Source organism: Clarias gariepinus, chromosome 7 (genome assembly GCF_024256425.1).
Source record: "Clarias gariepinus isolate MV-2021 ecotype Netherlands chromosome 7, CGAR_prim_01v2, whole genome shotgun sequence".
NCBI lineage: Eukaryota > Metazoa > Chordata > Actinopteri > Siluriformes > Clariidae > Clarias > Clarias gariepinus.
The window spans coordinates 14,830,246-14,853,497 of record NC_071106.1 but is presented as its reverse complement, the minus strand read 5'-3'; the positions used below and the strand labels follow the sequence as shown (position 1 = coordinate 14,853,497).

Sequence of the window (23,252 nt, the reverse complement as noted above, 5' to 3'; positions counted from 1 at the left end):
AAAGCAGAAATTGGTGTTGTCTGAACCAAGTTAATTTATTTATTTTTTAAATTAAAACCTACCCCATGCAATGACCCCTAAAACAATAGGGGGAAAAAAGGCTGATGGAAACAGGTCAATTTAATGTTACAATTTAACAACAGTTCCTCAACCTCAGCTACAGCATACGAGTTTAAAGTTGGCCTGAACAAGATGCTTTGTGAAGCTCTCTGGCATTTTTATTTACAGAATGCTAAGCTAATAAGCTAGACAACTACTGTAGCACTTACAACTACTTCTTGCTTATTAGAAATATATTTTAAAATCAGAGAACTCTTGTTTTAACAGTGCTAGAATACTGTATGTCAACTAGGCATGGAAATCACCCAGGACCGATATGGTTTTATCAGCATACGTGGGTGCCACGTCAATTTCTATTGTGATCCTGTTGGTATCTTCATTTTTATAAATATCGCGATTTAATAAAATTTCAATTATAGATTTTGTTACAATTTTTTTTTTGGGGGGGGGGGGGGGGCGGTTGGGGTTACCAATTTTCTCATGGCCAATTCCTCCCCGTCACTAGGGGGCTCCCACATTAAGGCTACTACTACCACTCAGTCGGGAGGGCCGAAGACTATCCAGTGTTTCCTCCGAACCGCGTGACGTCAGCCGACCGCATCTTTTCGAACTTGCTTGCTCACGCACCATTAGGGGCGGAGTAACACACTCAGTAACTGTGCGCGACCTCACAGGCGCCCCTGATTGGCTGTAGAGTACCTCTCTGGCACCAAGAGTACCTCTCATCCCTCCCCCCTGAGAGAGCTCGGCCAATCAGCTCTCTCTGTGCCTCCGGCTGTGAGAGGAAAACAGCATCACCCGGGGTTCGAACCAGCGATCCCCGGATGATAGGGCGAGCACTTTACCACTGCGCCACTCGGAGGTAATAATATACAGGATGCTGTGCTGCCTGCCAATGTGTCAACAGTTTAAATTGTGCCACCTGTAGAATTATAGAGGAACGGCAACATTTAACTACAAATGCCATCATACTAGATAATTTTTTTTCGTTGAAAGTGTCGATTTTGGGGTTAGAGAGACAATACATGAGTTCGCATCCCCCCCGTCTCTTTTAACAACCACCTATATTTATTTTGATTAAATTTTCTATGTTTTTGGGTTTGTGACATTTAAGACAGCTAGGACAGTTCTAAGTTCATGCTGAGCAAATCTACTAAAAAGATGGGATGCAGTGTTGCTGTTAGTTATATGTCATTACGATGCCTGTGATTATCTGAGAAGATCTTTTATTTAATAGCAACAAAGAACCTGAAGGTACCTGATAAATCATTGAACAAACAAACAGTGCACCCCCTATTGATATCTGTATTGGGAATTTTTTAAACAACATTTTCCATGCACTTCCATTTTATGTGTATTTTAGTAGAGAAATGTTATGTGTATGTTTGTGTACATGCATGAGGTCAGAGATATACTCACACTCAGGAGCAGGCACTTGTTTTCCTTGATGGCACCCAGGCAACCAAGAAAGCCAGTCACCATGACGATGGCGCCTATAGCGATGACTAGGTTTGCAGCAGAGAGGGAGGGGAAGGAGGGCGAGAAGGTGGCAAAGCTGCCCTGAGACACTGCCAACCAGATCCCTACGCCCAGCAGTCCACAGCCACACAACTGTAGATGTAGAGAGAGAGAGAGAGAGAGAGACATGGTGGTTACTGACATGTTAAAAAAAAAAAATTCATGACATTAATACATTATAGACCCTGATTCAAGATGATTTTTTTTTTGTCCGTTTCTAACTTTCGAAAATGTATGTTTTTGTAAGAGATATTTCCTTTCGCTCCATTACATCTGAACAGTCCCAGGCAGGTAATGAAAATGATTTCAGCTCTGCCGAAAGCATTTTTAAACTTGGGATTCGGTACAAAATGAGTCTCTGGTGCAACTCAGAGGCTTTAGATACTTTTTCACCTCAGACACAGATAATAAAAAAATTGTGGTGGTGTGCTAATGGATTTATTCGGGAGGTGAAGAGCTGTCTACCAAGGGTTAGGGTCTGCACCCGCTCCAGCATGCTTTAATGTGCGTACGCGTGTCATCGAGAGACAGGATGATGGACTGAGAGAAATATTAAGAGGCTGAGTAAATACATATGAGTCTAAGTGTGGTGACAGTAGATGTATGTGTGAAAAAGGAGGTGTGAGCACTGAAACCGCGGACTGACAGTCTCGGCTGATCTTGGGCTTGTTTTCTCCGTAGATCACATCTAACACAGACAGATAGAGGGGATGAAGTTGAACGAAACAGTCTTGAAGGGAGGAGATGGCTGACATTTCCCTGTTTGCTAATGGATAGAAATCCAACACAATTGCCTTGTATATAAAAAAAATAGAATAAAAAAATCCTATGCTGCTGTCCTCTCCATACCGGTGACTGGTGTACTTAAGCATAAACGGAGCTCTTCATTCGGAGCGTGGTGTAACGAACACCTTTAGTCATCATCGATTCAGTAATCCATCACCCATTCCGCTGAGTTTCTTGCAGCATCCGAGATTAATACCTTTGTGTATTTCACTTTTGGCAGCCGAAAGCGGGTGCCGATGTGATGTGTGATGAAGAAGCGCGTTACCTGTTTTGATTGAGAGTAAGAGGAATGGTTTGGCCTTCAATGAACTACAGAATCAGGGAGCATGAGCAATTACGCAAGACCTCCTGCTCAACCCTTACGTTTACATTGCTAACATTCATCAGTTTTCAACTGTTTGACATGCCGAGCACATGCACTCTCGCTCGCTCGCTCAGATTTGACTGCTTTCTCTGTAAATTAATCCGGAATTGAATGATGGCGTAATGTTTGCTTCGTCTCTACCTCCTCCAAAACCCTGTACTAACAATCATACAAGATTTAGAATAATTACACATCTGACATCCTTACGTCCTAGTTAGCAGTCAGAACACATCAGTCAACATCAACCAGCTCTCTCATGTGTTATTTAGATCAGAAACCCAGGGCAATATGCCACAATTGACTCTCAAAGTCTTAGATCTGATTAAAAAGGCCTGCAAGTATCTAAGGTATTGAAAGCCTTGGCGGAAGACGAAGGGGCAGGAAGAGAGTGCATTAGCAAGCGCAAACGAGTGGAGGTGCGAGGAAGAAAGATAGATTGAGGAAGAGAGAGATGGATGCAGAATTAAAAGCGGAGTGGGACAGAGGATGCAGGGCAGTGAAAAGATTAAATGGGATAATTGTGTAAATATTGTATGACACTTGTTCCGGAAGACGAGAACTCCATAATGGTGCATTAGCGGCGTGTTGAGATGGGGACCTTAACAGACGCTTTGTTCTTTTCTGATGAGTCTTGCAGGTGGGAGTGAAAAAAAGGGAAGGAAAAAAAAGAAGGTAGAACTATAGTGCGTCATGCGCTCAGCTCTCTCTGGACTAGCTGAATAATACAACCCTCTGTCAAACTCACATGAATACCCTTTTGTCTTTTTTTTTTTTAAGTTTTATTTTTATTACCTGTTTCTTTCTTTACAGGTGTTCTAGTCAAAAGAGATAAGTAAAATGCATCGTTGGACGCATGAGGATCAAACTAACTGTGGAAAATAAAAATGAATTCATATCTGCGGGGGGTTCTCTCTAAATGTGCCTATACTAAATGATTAAGAAGTGAACTCATCATCCTTAAGCTTATCTTGCTATGGCCACAGACTGTCAATCATGACCCCCTTTTAACGGCAATCACACACACACGCCACTGAAAAAAATATGAAAATACAATATGTTGGTGATGGATGGCATGAATATGTGACCGCATTATTAATGCTTTATTTTGCTGTACAAGGGGCATTTGTTTATTGTAACAAGAATTCATTAGCTAATTTAAACAGGTCCACAACTATCTCTCTTCTACTACGTTGAAAGCTTTTGGGTTGTCTTCATGTCAGTAGATGACAAATGGCCTTTACATGATTTTAACCGCTTACATTTTATGATCACCTGGACATCTGAGCTTCACACCTACAGTATGATTTGTTGAGTATCCTGTTAAACTACCTCTGTTCTTCTGGTGGCGGGTTTCGTGTGCATTCAGCCACAAGATTAGTAACCGGGTTAGGCACTGATGTCAGGGGAGAAGACCTGGCATGCACAGAGTGTTGAGGTCAGAGCCTGTGCAGGCCACTTGAGTTCTTTCACATCAATATGCTGGAAGAGCTTTGAACCCCTTAGTTTCAGTGAAGAGAAATTTTTATGCTACAGGAATCATAAGACATAAAAGACGATTCTGTGCTTTAAACTTTGTGGCAAATCTTTGGGGAAAGCCCACGTATGGGGTGATGGTCAGGATAATGTCCATGTAGAGAAGCAGGTTCTGGTCATGTCTGTGTGGGTTTCCCTCTGGGTGCTCCAATTGCTTACATCCCCAAAAAACATGCTGTTAGATCAACGGGTGATTTTAGATTGCCTCTAGGTATGAATATGTGCGTCCTCTGTGCAATGCAGTGGACTGGTATCTCGTCCAGGATATTTATCCCATCATACCCCAGTGCGCTCAGGATGGAAACTCCAAATGGTCTTATTTAAAAAAAGAAAAAAATGGATTGATTTTTAAAAATCACACACACACACACACACACACACACACACACACACACACACACACACACACGTGGTTGGACAATCAAACTAAAATGCCTGGTTTTGGACCACAATAATTCATTAGGATGAATTATTGTGGTACTTCTTCTGCGGCCAATCCAGCATCAATTCATCTTGGCAATGACAGATACAAGTCCTGCACAGTGGATTTTGAGCCATTCTTTTTGCAGAATAGTGGCCAGGCTGATGCTGGTGGATGAAAGCGCTTCCTCCTCCAAAACACCCCAAAGTGGCTCAATAATATTTACATCTGGTGACTGTGCAGGCCATGGGAGATGTTCAACTTCCCCTTCATGTTCATTAAACCACTCTGACGCGCCCATCTAGCACAAATATTGGGCCTAGGGAATGCCATGATATTGCAGCCCAAACCATCACTGATCCACCCCCAGGCTTCACTCTGGGCATGCAACGCTTCTTTGGGCCTTCTCCACACCGTAACTCTCCTGGATGTAGGAAAGACAGTGAAGGTGGACTCAGAGAACAATATATGTTTCACATTGTCCACAGCCCAAGATTTTCGCTGCTGGCACCATTGAAACCGACATTTGGTGTTGACACAAGTGACCAAAGGTTTGGCTGTAGCAGCCCGTACATTGTACAGTACATTGACCCTGTGGAGCTCATGACAAACAGTTTTGGTGGAAACAGTTGAGAGTTGAGGTGCACATTTAATTCTGTAGTGAGTTGGGCAGCTGTGGTTTTATGTTTTTTGGATACAATCTGGGTTAGCACCTGGACATCCCTTTCAGAAAGCTTTCTCTTGTGTCCACAGTGACTCCTGTTGGATGTGGTTCGTCCTTCTTGGTGGTACAGTATGCTGACATTACCCTGGATACACTAGCTCTTGATATTGTACATCACAAAGACTTGCTGTCTTGGTCACAGTTGCGCCAGCGAGACACGCACCAAGAATTTGTCCTCTTTTGAACACTGTTATGTCACCCATAATGTTGTGTGCATTGCAATATTTTAAGCAAAACTGTGCTATTACTCTGCTAATTAAACCTTCACACTCTGCTTTTAGTGGTGGAATGTGCAATCAATGAAGATTGGCCACCAGCCGGGTCAAATTTAGCCATGAAACCTCCAACACTAAATTGGCCAGTGTTTCAGTTTCATTGTCCAACCCCTATATATAAAAAAAAGATCAAAAGCTTTTAGGATTTCACAAAACAAGTAAATCAAGATGATTTAAGCAATAGGATAAAAAGGATGGTAAGCCACAATCCATCAAGAGCATTTATAAAAACCTGAGAGCTGACAAAATCATAACGAAAAGAGAGCAGACGGAAGCAAACCACAGCCACAAAATCCATTTATAAAGTGCAGGAAGAACTGCTCTTCCTCTTCCTGTCTCTCCTCCCACACTGGGCTCTTGATGTTTGCTAAGTATGAAGAACGGACTTACGAAAGAGCCAAGAACAAACATAAAAGAAATGCTGTTCGTTCCTGGAAAAAAAGAAAAAAAGAAAAGAGAGATAGTGTATAAGTGAGAGGTGTGCGCAGAGGCTGCGGAGGAAGGCACGAGAGCAAAGAGATGGATGTGTAGGGAATACGGGTAAATCTGCCTGGGTAAATAGAGCATTAGGACAGCTAGATTTTCCACTCAAGGTCAGTTTAATTGAAGCTAAAGACTCGAATAAAGCACAAGAGAGATAAAAAGGCTTCACTGCCTGTCTACTAGCTGCCTTATCAACTGCTTCAGTAGCTTGCGCTGTCACAGTGTAGCCACCTGAGGAGAAATGCCACTTTAACCTTCCTGCAAGTGTGTGGATATGAGAGCGACAAAATGTCAGCAAAAACAGGGCAGAAGCTTTTCATTTCATGGCTTGAGAAGAGGTCAGAAAGAGTGTGTCCAATAAACCAACTGTAATGACTTTTTTTTTTATCAGCTTGACCACTTGATTTAGTTTTCCAAATCTATTTCTTTAAAGGTGTACAGAAAACCTGTCTGTGTGTGCAAAAAATAAAGCTGGGACTGACCTTAGGTTTGAAATTTAAAAAAAGGCCAAACCCATTGTACTAACACGACAACAAGGGGAAAAAAACAGACCAAAATATTGCTAAAGTCAGATCCTATAACTTTAAAAAGGTCCTATATTTCCTTAACAACACTAAGGCTCAGTATATTTCCCTCTCCTTCGAAAAATACTGTTTTAGTGTCCATGTACTGTAAATGAACCACTGCAAAAACTATGCCAGGAGAAGGTATTTTTTCTTACAGTATACTGTATGAGGTCACAATAGGCAAAAGATTTTATTGGCTTGGAGAAAGAATGCAATGGACAAAGAGTATCCTTAATTAGTTCTTACATTTCTTTTATTTGTCCAAACACTGGGAGACCCAGCTGAACAGTGTTTAAAAAAATAATAATAATAATTGAAAGTGGATGTGGAATAATTTGTTACGGTGACTGTGAAACTGATGCATTTGGTTCACTGCACTGGTTCAAGCGGATAAAACCAGCGTCTGAGAGGTGTGTATAGGGGGAATACACTACTGAGCAAAGGCCATGAGCCATACCTCATTTCTTCATATTTTGCTTCCGAAGAGTCCGACTTTCTTGTATTTTTAATAAAGTCTTGAGGACTAGTTCTCCAGGCTTCCTGAAGGTTTTTTATTTTTTGGCTCCCATTTTCAGTCCAGGTTCTGTACCTGACCAGTTTCTGAGGCATATCTTGTGTTTTTTATGATGATGACAGATGATCAGGCTGGTGATTACAGTAGTATACTGGTGATGCTGAATGGTTAGAACAGACGAGAGGGGAAATGAGGGTGCTGCTGAGGTTGTTACATAAAACATTTTAAACTATATATATATATATAAACTGCCATTTGTTTTACTTCATCTACATCATTTATTTTTAATAAGAAAAAAAAATATGGGTGGCTCAAGACTTTTGCACAGTCATGTGCTTAAACAATCCTTTGTGAACAAATTAGTTTATATTAGAAAAAGCACTGCATAAAACAGCATTATATATATTGGATACATCACATGTCTAAAATGGCACCGCTTTGTCCTTTGGCTCAGTTTACCAGCTTGTATCCACAAAACACTGCTGCCTGCAACCTAAAACAATCCCATGTTTAGTTCAGTTCCTACACATTCAGGGTCAAATCACTTTCCATGGCAATTGAACCATGCTATAGTTCATTGTTTAGACTCTGTCCGATTGGACCTTCAAAGCTGTAATGCACCAAAAGGGAACATGCACCATGTTTTGAGAAATAAGGACTAAATACTGCATACAGTATATTTATATTATTTTGAATAACCTAACAACCCCTTATGTTTGTTAAGCATCAGAATTGTTGTGTCTAAAGTGGCAGGCCTTTTATATGGAGTTGCAGTTGAAGTTACAATTGCCATACAGGGGACTCCATGCTAAGAGGGAAATGATATTCTATTAGCAGGAGAAATCCAGCTCAAATACTCTCTAAGCCTTCATTACTGATAGCCTTGAGACGTGATGGCGGCTTGGAAGAACTAAAGTGCTACTTTCCATTAGCCTACAGGTATTTAAATAATATTTGTGTTGTATAGCTATAGGAAATAACTTTCAATTTCCAACCTAAATGATGACAGGAACTTTATTTAAAATTAAACTGTCTTTTTGATAAAGTGGCTGAATGAAAAGGTTCCAGTTCCTTTTAGGTTCCAGTCAAGCTCTGCCTCAGTGCAGGAATGTCATTTAAAAAAAAAAAAAAAAAAAGAAAAACCATGTCCACTAGTAAAAAAAACTGTTAGGCTGGATAGGACCTAAACTTATGGTTACTCCATACTATAAAAAGAAGCATTCAAATAATTAGATAAATATGTACTAATAATATCATCTCACAAAAAAAAAAAAAAAAAAAAAAAATATTTATATATATATATATATATATATATATATATATATATTCCTCATTGTTGGAAATCTGATTTAATTTAAACAAACTTTGAAAAACTTGAATGTAGGAGAATGTACTTCATGAATATAATTGTTTCATAAAACATTTTTTTGAAGCACAAAACTTTCCTCCAACTGGAAACCCATTTGTTTATGTATTTGACAGGAAAATAATGAAACTGTGATACCGTATTGTATTGAATGCAAAAATAACCTTGTCACGGTTTTGATTTTTGTTTTCCTAATACACAATATGTTGTGAAATGATTAAGCCATAAAAGCGTTTCAGTAAATTGTTGGTCTAAAGCTTAAGATAAACAAAAAGAACTTATAAGCCTAAGAACATTATTTTATCCTATAATTCTGACAACACTAAGGGCCATCCAGTTTATCCCCTGCAGTCATTTTTATTTATTTTTTATATTTTGTTCTCCTATGTGTACTCACATAATGAATAGGATTTTTATACTGGGCTTGTAAACGCTGTTATTGACATTTATGTCAGCCAGCATTGTTCTGCTGGAAGATCGAGCGTTTGTACTGTACATGGTTTAGTCTTGAATGATTCAGGCTTAAGCGGAGTAAAATGCTGTGAGCAAGTTTGAACATGCAATACTTACTGAAGTATTGGTAAACAAGGTCTTTTTTTTGCTCATTTTCCACTGGATTTCCACAATGCAATAAAATACATGTACAAGCAATAATATTGGTAGGTAAATATTAGAGCTGTAAATTATAGGTAGACTGTTGATTCAATTCTACTCCGTTTTTAGGCTTTGCAATTTTTGATTTGACTCAGTTCAATAGCAGAAACTTTTACTCTGAATTATTTCAGGCAGCGAAATCTCTTGTAGGTTTTGAAGTATTAAATGCCAGTGTAATTTGTATCCATTTAATATCCTTAAAAAGAATACTGACAGTTCCTACTGTATACGATGAATTGACAGGATAGTCGATTAGACATCAGAATTTCGATATTCATCTATAGGTTGAAAATGCAACTACTCATGTTGCTTACACGATGGAGCATTATACAATAGTGTTCCACTGATGGCATAAGAAACATGATGGGTACAAACTGCCTTATAACACTTTCAGAGACATACTGTAGCAGATAGGCAGCTGTGTTCACAATGTCTAATAGTTCACAAAATGTTTTCTGTTTCAATTCTGCTCTGCTCTACTGCTCCATGCAATGCTCCTAAACAGATTAAGCTCAAATCTGTACAAAGGAATAGTGTGATACTGTATCACACTATGCACTCTTATTATGATCACTGATGATGCTGGTCCACTTTAAGATCTTTGTTAATGGCATATAATGAGACTTTATACTGATGTATTTTCAATCTTTTAAAAGACCAGTGTGAAAAAAAAGCTTTACACAATTCCTGAAGAATAAATTCCATAAAAAAAGAAAGTAAAAAAAATAAATAAATACATAATAATAATAAAATAAAGATTTGATGATGGGTTATGGCAAGTTTCAATCCCAGGCCATGTTGGTGAACCTCACATGTTCTCACACAATTCATTAAATATGAAAAAAAAAAAAAAAGGATTTCTTTTTTGCCCATGGATTCTTTTTTTTACTATGTTTCCTCAAATTAATTTTACAATACAGATCAGGGTAAACCTTTTTCTGAACAATTGTCAAGAAAAATTACATGACAATGACAAGCAAAATGTGAAAGGGATAAAATGAGTGCAAAAGAACTTGCGTGAACAAAGAAATGGCCGGAGGCTTCCCACCAGTTAAGCTAAACACGTTCACAGGCAACTCACACAAGAGCCAGGAATGGCTTCCTGCCAGCACCTGTAGTGATATGATGCACAGTATGGGTTTAAAGAGAATCTATAATTCATCAAAGATTAAGCAAATGATTATTAAATTATTGGCGAGGACAGGAAGAGCTCTTGTGTAACTTGTGTATAATTAATATCAGCGTAGGAATGAGAGAATTCTAAACAACTAATGCATTACTTTTACAAAGAACCATTTGATAAAGCAAGTTCAACAAAATGGTAATTTTCTAGAGTTCTCTAGAGTCCCATTGTAGAGCTATAAATAAATAAATAACATGCATCTTGAAACCAAAGTTCCGCCAATTTAAATCCATCCTATTGAATTCTAGAGCTTTTTTTAATAACATAAAATAAAAAAAATAAAAAATTGGCAGCAACCAGAAGACATCTCCTTTGCATCAACACAAGTATCTCGTGATATTCCACTGTCCCTTTACCAACACAAAACAAACTGTGGAACATGATGATGAATGTATCTTGTCTCAGCTCTCAAGTGAAGACATCCTACCCCCAGGCCTGTGCAGTGTGTGTGTCTGGCACGTGCTGTGGTGCAATTTTCCAGACCTGACACTGCACTGCTTCAGAAAGCAAGCTGTCCTTGAATTATTCAGCATGTCTCTGGGAAATGGAGAGCAGCAGGCTCTTATTGAAAACCAACACAGGAATCCTTCACATTCAGACAGATGTGCGACAGAAGATTAAAAAGCAATGCGCTAACGTTTAAACCTCAAAATGGGACAGTTGATCCCGGTGCTGACCTGGCGAACAAAGACAGATTACAACCGGAGCCGTGCTGGTGAGAAAAAAGGTCTCTTAGCAGGAGTTCTGTTGTAAATGAAATCCCGACACAGTGGCAGGGAAACAAATCCACAGATAAACATTCAAAAAGCCAGAATTTGCTAAAAGTGTAAGTTAAATAATCAGCTGTATTTGGGAGAGCTCTGCAACAGGGTAAAATACAAAAAGAAAAAGACTTCTTGTCTGTCTAACACAATCATGTACAGGCTCACGTCTACTGTAGATAGCAAAGCTTTTCATTATTTAAGAACACTCGCATGAAGAAAACCTTAATCCGGCATACTTTAAAGTGAGTAGCTGTGCTCAGGCCAGAGATACATAACCTTCTCACACATTCGCCAGTCTCTGGGGCTTTAAGCTTTTCTGTGGGTATCAGACCAACACTTTAGGGTGATGAAAAGGCTGTTTAGTGATTCCGAATCAATCAGAGCGTCTGTGCGAAGAGGCAGCTGTCTCAGCTGTCACCTGCAAAAGACAGGGGGGAGGACGTGGAAGCAAAGGGGACATGTGTGTGTGTGCGCGCGCATGGAAGGGCAATGAAACAAACAAAATCCTGTTACAAACTATTCACCACTGTTGGCTCATTTTCGCAGTTCTGTGGATCCTTGGCAGCCCAGCAGGACGCTGCTGTCACTGGATGCCACAGGCACCTTAATTATGGGCTGGAAAATAATGAAAGTCATGCAGGTAATGAGTGCTGCTCTGGCTTGTGACATTTCATAAACAGGTATAAACTGCAGTTTTTAGAGCGTGTAGTATAGGTGATACCCACAGGCTCGCTAAAAGGAGATGAGGCAAGAAAGAGACTGCTAAAAAGACTGTAGCAGTGGCCAAGACAGTCAGAGAGAGAGAAAAAGAAGTCATTACTGGACTTGCTTCAGTTAGACAGACACCTACAGTAGGTATAAACCTAAATTATAACCCTAGTAGTAAAAAAAAATGTCATTCTGTTTTAACTTGGATAGAAAGTCACAAGGTTGACTGGTCTCTGGAGGTTCTCATGAGATTGGTAAAAGTCATGGATCATTCCATTTAGGATCGCTTTTCTGAATATATTCTACTTAAATTACAAGTGCAAATGGGACAAATGTGTCCCAGTATATGTATTTTGGTGAAACAATTGGCACTTGGGTGCACATTATGGCATAGTTCAATTCAATTCAATTTTATTTGTATAGTGATTTTACAATGGTCTTCATTGCTAAGCAACTTAACTAGATTAAAAGAAAATAATGTGCAAGAAAATATTAGTATTATATGATATTAATATAAAATTATCAGATTGTTCAAGATAAACAAGTCAAGGGTGACTGTGGCAAGAAATAACGCACTGACATAAAAGTAGCAAGAAACCCTTAGCACTGTGGCATCATACAGTACCTCTAGGATTGAGGGTTTGTTTCCTCTCACAGTCCAGAGACATGCAGATTAGGCTAATTGGCATTTTAAAATTGCCCATAGTTCATGAGTGAGTGCATGCTTGTGTCGTGCTTTGGACTGGCACCCCACCTAGAGTGTACTCCGCCTAGTGCACAGAGTAGGATAGGCTCTGGGCCTCATTTGACCCTGTACAGGATAAGTGGTACTGAGATTAAGTATCATGTTTTTACAAGTACAATATTTGGTACTCAGTCATTTTACTCTTTGCAATTTTACTCATTACCCTTAACAACTAATTGGCTTATTATAATAACTATAGGAGCTATAAAAGCTAACTCCTGACTTTTGGCTTCATAAAAGACAGAATAAAAGCCCAAAATCGCAAGTTAATGCTTTTCAAAAAGGTTACTGGGGGCTCTCTCTCATAGGGTGAGGAGCTTGACATTGCAGTAGGGCCTCATCTGAAATGAGAGGAGCCCGTTAATGTGGTCTGGACACATTACAGAAATCCAGCTAAATCCATATCAGGCATGTCCCATTGGACCAAAACCCTGGGGCTGACCAGGGACCTTTTGGAGAGATTATATCTTACAATTAGCTTGGGATCACCTAGAAAAACCCAAGAGGAGCTGGAATCTGTTGCCAGAGTAGAAAAGTCTTGGCTGACTCTCTTATCCTGATGGCATCACATTAACCCAGAAAAATAAATCAATCAATGAATGAACTACAACAGCTTTCCTAGTGACTGACAATAATATCCACCGCTGAACTTCTGACCTGAGCACTTCACTTCAAAAACCATGACAACAGAACTGACACTGACTGCCATAAAGCTGCCAACATATAGTATGTTTACTTAAATGTTCATACAGTAGTTAGAAACCCATTGCATAAGCTAAAGTAACTGTAAGGCGGCTTTGCTCTGCAGAACGCAGTCTTCGACCCGATATCGTACCAGTGAATTTAAAGATGCTCTCTGGTGAGAAGGAAAGAGTTGATGTGTAGGAGTCATACCATCTGTGTTCAGTCTGATCCCTTGAGCTCTGAGTTCACTGGCTTGCCCCGAACCTGCAGTCCCCCCTCTGTTGGCTTTCTTCAAGCACTCCTACTCTGCAGTTTTCAATGTTCACTGTCTGCATAGTATTAACCAGAGCTGAGCTTAAATGAACTCTAAGATGTGAAGACAGGAAATGGAACTATTACTTTAGTTAGTTATTAATATTAATGCAGTAGTGCTCTTCTTAAATTGCAGCTTCCAGTAAGTTGCTAACATCAGAGAGATTTTCATCACTGTTCAAAACTCTTGAGTCAAATCAGGAACAATGTCCAGGAACATATAATTGTAATCTTTTAGGCTGAAGTACAAGAAAGTGAAATTTTAAATTAAAACATCTACAATGTCAGAAAGAACGTTGTGTGAGTGAGGTTTGAGGTACAACAATTATCATTATAATTTATGCTTTTTCATGACTTTTTTCTAATGTCTATCCATATTTTTTAAATCTGTAAAGCTATGTGCCATAAAAGTGCAATACAAATAAAGTTTAATTTAATTGAACTCTATTGAATTAGCACCTGCTTATTACACCTATGTCTACATGCATGTGGTTCTGCTACCACTAAGTTGGAAATAGTACATTTTCTACGATGTCATTGTATGTTCACTGGAGCTAAATAGCTTAAACACATTCCCGCATGGAAGTTCCATGAAGACATGGCTTGCCAGAGTTGGTCTGGGGGAACATAAGTAGTCTGCAGAGAGTGTTCACATCAACCTGGTTGAACATCTTTGAGGATGAGATGTAAAAGGTCAAGCATTGACAATGTGAAGGTCACAAACCTTATAATATAGTATATAAAAAAGTATGAAATATTGCAGTCTTTGGAAAACCAGTGGTGAAATTTTGACCTTTTCTTCTATACACAATTCAGCCATAATATTAAGATATTTATTAAGCTTTAAAAATCACTAAGTCCAATATTGTGTATATTCTGCTTGTTTACCCAGAGCAGTTCTGGCCATTCTGGACATGACACCACATGACCTTTAGTGGTGTGCTGTAGTGTCTGGCACCAGGACGTTAGTGGCGGATCCTTTGGGTGCTATGGGTAGTGGGGTGGAGCTTTCGTGGACTGCACTTATTTATCTGGTGCATTCCATGGTGGCACGGTTGCTGCCTGGAGACGTTGGAAGCTGGATAACCACCCAAGATTCTGATTTGGTTCAGGACCACATTTACAGTATGCATTCATCACTATCATCATGCATCACAACTTATTTTCTAGGTATTGGAATTTCTAGGTTTTCTGTATAAGGCAGTCATTCCTTTAGTCCAAGCTCCTTGTTCTGCTTCAGCACACATGGGATCAGGTGAGTGCTCACTTTCACACACTGCTATTTGACATTCTGTGCCACATCCTCTGTGTTCACAGCTTCTCTGTTTCTCTCCCTCTGTCTGTGCTGCTGATCAGTGGACTTTCAGTCAGGCTTCATAAGTACACACAGCAGTTATTTGTCAGGTCCTTCGCTGTCCAGTGTGGAGGTTTTTTCTTTCTTTTTTTCATGTGTGTGTGTGTGTGTGTGTGTGGTCTGTCACCACAAGTTCTTGTCAGATTTTTATACTCTGCCCTTTATAAAGGTTTATTTTTAATGCAGTGGTATAACGTCAGTGTATTAGTAAGCCGCAATATTTTCCCCTCTTCAAGCAAAGCTTAAATAATCCTGTTGCATGTTTACTACCTGCTTTGCCCTACTTCAACTGCTAAAAAATATAGCTCTTTATCCATGAACGAACATAACAGAATTAGAAGTACATATTGTCCTAAAAGCTCATTTGATGCCAGACTCACTGAATGTACTGTAAGCCATATAGACATAAAGAATTATCAAATGTAGACACTATACGCTGTGTGACTTACTGTATATGTGAGTGAACTCTCAAAACACTTAATAAGCTTGTCTTTATGTTCTGTCAGCTAGTAGTTTTTATTATTACATACTGTAGAGCAATCATTGTATGAAGTTTTCTCATTTCTCATGTGCCCATGAGAATGCATGAGAAGGACTGATTTAAATGGACATCATATAATTAAAAAAAACTGTTTTATAATTATGCCATTTTTCACTAGGCAACAGCCTGTACTGACAAACATGAAAATACCGGGAACGTATCTACCATAAACACGATCTAACGGCTCCTGTTTGGGCTTGAAAAAAAGAAGCTTTCTTAAAATTAGTTAAATATGAATTTAAATAGCTCTCCTAATTATCATTAAAAAAACTAAAGTCTTAGACACATGCAAGCATGCCTTAAAAATAAATAAATAAAATGAAAGTAATTAATAAAACAAAGTCTGTATTTGCTGTAAGAATGCTTTAAGGATCCTTTAGTCTCTTATAAATTTGTGCATTTTTTTTTTTTTTTTAAAGAAGATTAGCTACTAAGTTTTATTAAGTTTTACTGAGCATCTCGCAGAGCCACCCACATTTCTTCTGAGGACTTTGACAATTGCACCTGCTTCTTTTTTGCATGCAAAATCTACCACTTTGATTATTTTTTCTCTGTCTGAAAAGTAGTCACTTATGTAATGTGCTGCTTTCTGTGGTCATGTGTGATTTCTAAATGAACTTCTCCTCTGCAGGTCTTTCTTCAGGCCTGGGATGGTCTTTATGAGAGTCAGTATTAGGGAAATAACAACAAAATGCTTTCTCCACTGTGCCATTGTTTATTTAACAAAAAACTAATTATGGACCCCCAAGATGCAAGAACTTCTTTGGTCCATTCTTCTGTACAACATTGCTTCAGTTCATTTAGGTTTTTGGAAATTTGCACAAATATGCATTGCCTTAAGGTCCCACCACAGCATTTAAGTTCAGTTTTGACTAAACCATTCCAAAACCATGATTCTTTTATTGTACTGATATAGATTTACAAGTATGCTTCAAATCATTCATCTGTTGCATGTTGATCTCTACAAAGCCCTAGCTGTCGGACACATTTGCTTCTTTAATACTCCAAGCGCCAAGGTCCTATGACTGCAAAGTAAGCCCAGATCTTCACCCCTCCACAGCCATGCTTGACAGTAGGTATGATGTATTTCTGCTGAAATACTGTTTGATAAAAAAAACAAACATGGCACTTGGCATTAAGATCAAATAACTTCACTTTGGCCTCATTTATTTATTTTTGTCTATAATGATTGGCAACTATCTTAAATGCTTTACACTTATGAATAATCTTTCTCACTGTAGAATGTTTAAGCCTTAATAGTTTAAAACCATTTTTAGACCCTTGTCTAGCAACTAATTACTTCTTTAAGACCATTGCTTATTCTTTACCCCTTTAACACACACGAATGCTTCAGACTAGCGAACTGCTGAAAACTTCTGCTTTTATAGAGGTCTGCACACCTGCTAATGATCAATTAATTAAGAGCTGATGATTAGCAGCACCTGGCTGCAAATTACCCTTTTGAACCCAGTGCTTAGTATTACCCTCGTGCTTTTCTTTCTTTGTCCTAATTTTTGCTAAATAAATAAATGCACAGTAAAAAAAAAAAAAAAAAAGTAACATATGATTGTTCATCTGAGGTTGTATTTGCCAAATACTAAGACTTGATATGAAGATTTTTATAACTGCATGTTTTCACACAAAACCATATGCAATAAAAAGACGGGATAGTAACTTTTAAACACGACTGTGAATATAAAGATGTGATATTATTGTATTTGCAATAGCTTAATCACCATCTCTCTGTTTTTGTTTTTTTTTGGTTACAGGTATGCTAACACTACAAGCATTTTTGTAATTATCTGAGCATCTGTGACAGCTCTAGGACTGAGCAAACAAAGCATTGCTCATCCACTCATACTACATGAGTGCTCACCATGGGGGTGCACAGCAATTTGTTGTCAAGCTGCGGGTCGTCACACTCCCTAAAATTGTCTGTGTTAGGGAAATTAACAGTGTGCATTCAGCATTTTTCTCTAACAAGCACAAGCATAAGATAATGCCAATATAACCATGTGTTAGTATCCACATTACCATATTTAACTTCATGCTTTAGCAGATAAAATCTACCAGCATTGATGCATATTGAACTTGGATTGAGTGGGTTTGGTCAAAATCCCTAAATCAGGACAGACCTAATTTTGTTTTTTTTTTATAAATATTTTAATCTGCAACCTGTCTGCATTCACATTCTGCACATTCTTTGGTCCAATCAGATTTACAAGTGCCTAAAGTGGCTTTATTGCAAATAATAAAGTTGCTGACCTTCAACTACTCCCACAAAACTTTTGAGGCTACAGCTTTCATCCGAAAAACAACCAATAAGTTCCAAACAATGAAAAACAGGTTCAAAAAGCAATTTCCCTTCAGTACAAATATAACTACTTAGAATATAAAATGCTTTAGGAATCGGCCATAAAGAGAAAATGTAATGCCTATACTGTTTAATCTGATACGGCTAAAAAATATACGGCTAAAAAAAAAAGAGGCATGTTTAATCTAAATTACAGTGAAAAGCACATTTTTAGATAAGTGCTATCTTATCTTAAAGTGCCATTCTCCACATCAGAGACATATTTGGCATGAACTGTTATTATTATTTTTTTTATGCGAACACTCATCTATCTCTGTCTTTTTCCCACTCAAGTCTGAATTATGATAAGATGATGTATCAAGTGGTGGTGGTGGTGTGTGTGTGTGTGTGTGTATGCGCGCCAGTGGGAGATATATAACGGAAGAAAGAAAGATGACAGTCCATATACAGTATGGCTTCTCCAATACCCTGGGTATATATGGGTAATTACAGGCATCTCTTTATCTCTCCCACTCGACATTTTATCCCTGGGCGCTTTGTACTGACCTTTGACTTGGGTCAAGGTCATGATTTACTGTCAGTGATACAGCCAGTAACCATGGCCTCTCATCAATAATTCAATTATATTACCCCATGGAAGCAATTTACTGCTTTAGCATCCCTTCCAGTCCACCTAGCTGTGACAGTGACTAAGAGTGACCACCAATGAAGTCTGGGAGGCATAATAATTACTAAGGTTTATGTATAAGCTATAATGAGGCCATCAGGAAGGTCCCGAGGCAGGACATGGAGTGAGGTCGGCAGTGTCAGCGCTGACAGTTGTATCTAGAAAGAGATGTAGATTAGGAGCCAAAGGGTAAAGAGCAAGTGGCTATTAAATTCCCTTACCAGATGCTCACACACGTCTCCTAGAGATTAGTCACTATGGGGTTCAAAAAAAGGTAGGGACAATAAACAGTAGACAAAATTTGACCATTTTTACAGTCTCTGGATGAAAGTGATGGTGATGGTCATATGCATGAACAGAAGGAAAGCTTTCTATTCTGTATTCTTATTCTTCAGCAGGGACTTGAATGCATGCATCAGTGGTCCCTCCTGACCCTGAAATAGAATAAATCAATACTTATCATATCTGGCTACAAAAGTAACAGCAAGCTTTTGTTTGAATTGTAAAACCCGCAACATTCTGACCTTCTGAGTTTTTTCCTGTGCTGCTGCTTCCGGTTCTAACACTATATATTGAGATTGATTTTCTCTTCTTTCCTTTGGTGGACTCAACAAACAGAAACTTTAGGGTAAGGGGAAAAAGACAAACAGTTTTATTAGGAAAAAATCAACAGTCCACTGCTCTATATATAATATACATATTTTTATTTATATATATTTGTGATTAATCCAGTATGTCACTGTATTTCTGTGATCAGGTGCACGTGCTCTCTATGACTTCCTTGGTTGGTGCCGTGACCCCACAGCAGCCAACCGTGACAGATCTGTCAGGAGGTTTCACTTTACAAATTATAGCAATCTCACTGGACCTCTACCTCTTATCCCAGTGCCCCGTGCACATTAAAGGCATGTCACTTCAATAACTAGCCCAAGATGTAAGGAAAAATACCAGGCGAAAAAAAAAAAATACTGCCATTATATATGTTTCCTGAAAACAAATCATACATTTAGTATTGACATTTGCACAGTGCCTCAACAGATACTTTCATTTATTTTATGAGATTCTTTTTAACAGGCATCAGCAGCTATCATATAATATACAACCACACACTCTAAGACCAAGTGCTCCTCTCTTTGCTGAAGCTGCTATTTTTGAGACAGCCTTAAATTTTGGAATAAACCATTGGAAAGCAATACTATAATAGAAAGTAATGTACAATAATATCATAGTGGCGAGATAAAATGGGATCATGCTTTAAAGTAAGGTCTTCCCAGCAAAATATAATAAGGATTTTATGTGTAATTGATTTAGGATTTACTCTTAAGCTGTTTATCTTAACATGGACATGGGACTGATGTTGGACCTCTATATATTGCTTGTAAAGCATAAAGTGCCTCTAGGAGGCATACGTTGTGAGACAGAGCTACAGTAAAGAAGGGCAAACGTTTGAAAAATAATTTCCTGCTACAGTAGTAATTATGTGATGATATACTCACTGGCCATTCCATTAGGTACAGCTTGTTATGTGTACAGTACCTACAGTAACAAGGTGTTGGAACCCTTTCACCTTCAGAACTTCTTTATTTTTTTATGGAATACTGTAGATTTAAAAACACTTCTAAGAGGTTTTGTTTCATATTGACATGATAGCATCGTAGTTGATGCAGATTTGTCGGCTACACATCCATGATGTGGATGTCAAAGATGCCCTATTGGATTGAGATCTGGTGACTGTGCAGACCGTTTGAGTACAGTGAACTCATTGTCATGTTTAAGAATATTTTAGCTTTGTGGCATGAAACTTTATCTCATCATCATAACAGCATGGACATGCAACAATACTCAGGTTGGCTGGGACATTTAAACGATGCTCAGTTGGTACTGTGGGGCTCAAAGTGTGCCAAGAGAATATCCCTCACACCATCAGCAGCAGCCTGAACCGTTGATACCAGGCAGGATGCTTTCATTAAGATGGTAAACTTTTAGCTTTCTTTTGCTACTGCATTCAGTTTTCCCTTTACCCACGTTTGGCTTCTGTTGTTGAAAAGTCTTCCAACGCAGAGTATAAAGATATAACTAAAAAGTAACTTTTTTTGTAATCCACAAAAAAATAATAAAAATCTGCATATGCACTTAAATTCATATGCAAATCCAGCAACTTTATAGGTGGAATGTTCTCTTGCATATCAATGCACAAACTGATCTTGTGAATTAATCAACACACCTTTAATCACTCATTGTCTATACAGCTTAATCCTGTATTTGATGTCGCCGGGGGCCTGGAACCTATCCCGGGAGACTTGGGGCATGAGGCGGAGTACTAGACACACTGGACAGGGTGACAATCCATCGCAAGACACAAACACACATATAGTACACACACTCATTTACACACTATGGGCAATTTGGGAACGCCAATTAGCCTAATCTGCATATGTTTGGACTATGGAAGAAAACCGGAGTATTTAAAAGGGGAACCCACCAAACACAGGGAGAACACGCAAACTCCAGTTTAATCAACCATTTAATTTTTTTTCCACTTGCATGACATCAGCTTTACTAGGCTCATGATTGAATCTTCAGGTGCTTACATATAGTAAATGTACCGATTATCTTTCCCAGCATGAAATTATGATGTTTATCGTGTGGTGTTGACGTAAAAATCACTCAGATCTGTAGAAAAACTAAGATTTGGTACACACTGGCAGGCCATATCTGGACCAAAAAAGAAGCAAATTTTCCAACTTATCATAGAGAAATAAATTTGGTCGTTAGACTCCATGGCATCCAAAACAGGAGCAATGAGACAATCTACCTTAGCCTAGAAAGAAGTTGCGGGTTGGAAAACATTTACTAAAAACTAGGAGAAAGCTGTTCATGCTGGGACACAACCCAATCCTCCAAGGCTGCCAGTAATGCAATATGGTGCAACCAACATGATACGCCAGCGCTGCTCTATGCCTCAGCTCAATGGCCAACACTGGGCTGAGAGATGCTTCTTTTTCAAATTTAAGATGAAATTTTCCACATCCTTGCTCTCTCTCTCTCTCTCTCTCTCTCTCTAAAAAAAAAAACCCTTTGGTGTTAACCATCTGAGAGGCATCCAACTGGTCTGGAAAGGCAGGGTATGAGAATAACAAGCCTCTGCTCTTATCTTTGTGATAAGAATGAGCCATTCTGATGCCATCTGCATAGCCTTTTCATTCCAGTAGGCTGCCAGAAAACCCACCCATGCCATTAAACAGATATTAAAAGCTGTCTGTAGAGCGCATTCAGTGTGTTCTCAAGAAATGTTGTACCTGATGTACCAGTGTACTACTCTAATTGGACGTAGAGCTGAGCTGTGAGAGCAGAGATCCATCAGCCCTAGACAGCCTTCACGGAGTATTTCAGAGGTATAATGCGCTAAATCCCGGCTTGCTTTCCGAAAAAGGATGACGGGTTAGATAGGAAACTCGGAGGTGGGTTTTGTTAATATGAATCCTGATGGGAACATGAGATACGGAAGGGCCGTGGCTAGAAGCACGGTCTAGCATATGAGGCTTACAATCACTCTGAGCTCTGTACAATAGCTGCTATATTGGTATTGATTGGATGTGGGTGTTCACAGTCAACGTCATTCAAGTAACACAAAAGGAGGGTCAAAAATACATCTTTGTTTATCTGGGATCTGGCATACCTGGCATCTGTTTTTTTTTCCTTTTTCTTTTTGAAAAGCACAGTATAATGATATATGTACAAAATATCTAAGAATAAAACCATCAGCATCACTTAAAAAGAAAAATGACTGATGCTAGGAGGTTGTGTCCATGCATACATTGAAGGAGATGTGACGGGTCACGCTAGGTCACGCATGCCATATATTTCAGTGTCAAAGTGGAAAGGTCAGCTATCAGCTTTTTGCATTTATATTTGCCACTAAGTACCACTGGGGCTATGTTTCAGTGCAAGAATATTTCATGACAAACCAATAACGTCAAGGAATCTTACATGGTTACTAAAGACTCAGTTCAATACCATTTAACACCACTGCTTTGAATTGATTGCAAAAAAAAGACCTAAACCTTTGCAACGGGTGTATAACAGTATCCGCTCAAGGTTTCGATGACTTTTGGTGTTTTATTGCCTTACAGCCTTGCAGTGGTCTTTACTTGCCAATTCTGGAAGAACAAATCCTGGTGCATTTACTGCAAATGAGGGAAACTAAGATGGAAACAGCAAAAGCCATTTGCTGTCTAAGCTTTTGCCTGGTCTACTTCTTAATCCTTATCTCTACCATTAGTACCGGCTGCCACCTGTCGTGGTTGATTGTCAAGAGTAGGTCTGCCATTGCCCTGCATGCCCTTATGTACTTGAATTCCATCCTCTCAGCTGAGGCTTGGCTTGAATATAAAAGCATACATACTATGAGTCACTTGAACTAGGTCACAATTATTGAGGTCACACTCTTTGTCAAATAATCTCTGGAATCATTTGGAATATTACCAACGCGATAGGGTGAAAAGAGTTGAGGCATCTTTTCCGACTGATGCATGGTGCTCAGATTTCATTGCCATGAATACAGGTTACTGAGGTTTAGCTGTGCCTCTTTGACAACTGATAACTGAATATAAAGGATTAAATTGTAAGTAAACTAAATATTTTAAATTGAATACACGATTTAAAAGATTTTTGAATGTCGAATCGACGTGAAGGTTTTTGCTACAGAGTCAGTTT

At 38.8% G+C, this 23,252-nt stretch overlaps 1 protein-coding gene across 3 annotated transcripts in view; it reads right to left on the bottom strand.

The window, feature by feature from the left end:
- Positions 1-23,252, bottom strand: part of tspan9a (tetraspanin 9a) — a 245,092-nt gene that overhangs the window by 20,266 nt on the left and 201,574 nt on the right. For all 3 annotated transcript variants that reach the window (XM_053500909.1, XM_053500910.1, XM_053500908.1), the window contains one exon: positions 1,480-1,671. In XM_053500909.1, the coding sequence (XP_053356884.1) occupies positions 1,480-1,671 (192 nt within the window). The remainder of the gene's footprint in view (positions 1-1,479; positions 1,672-23,252) is intronic.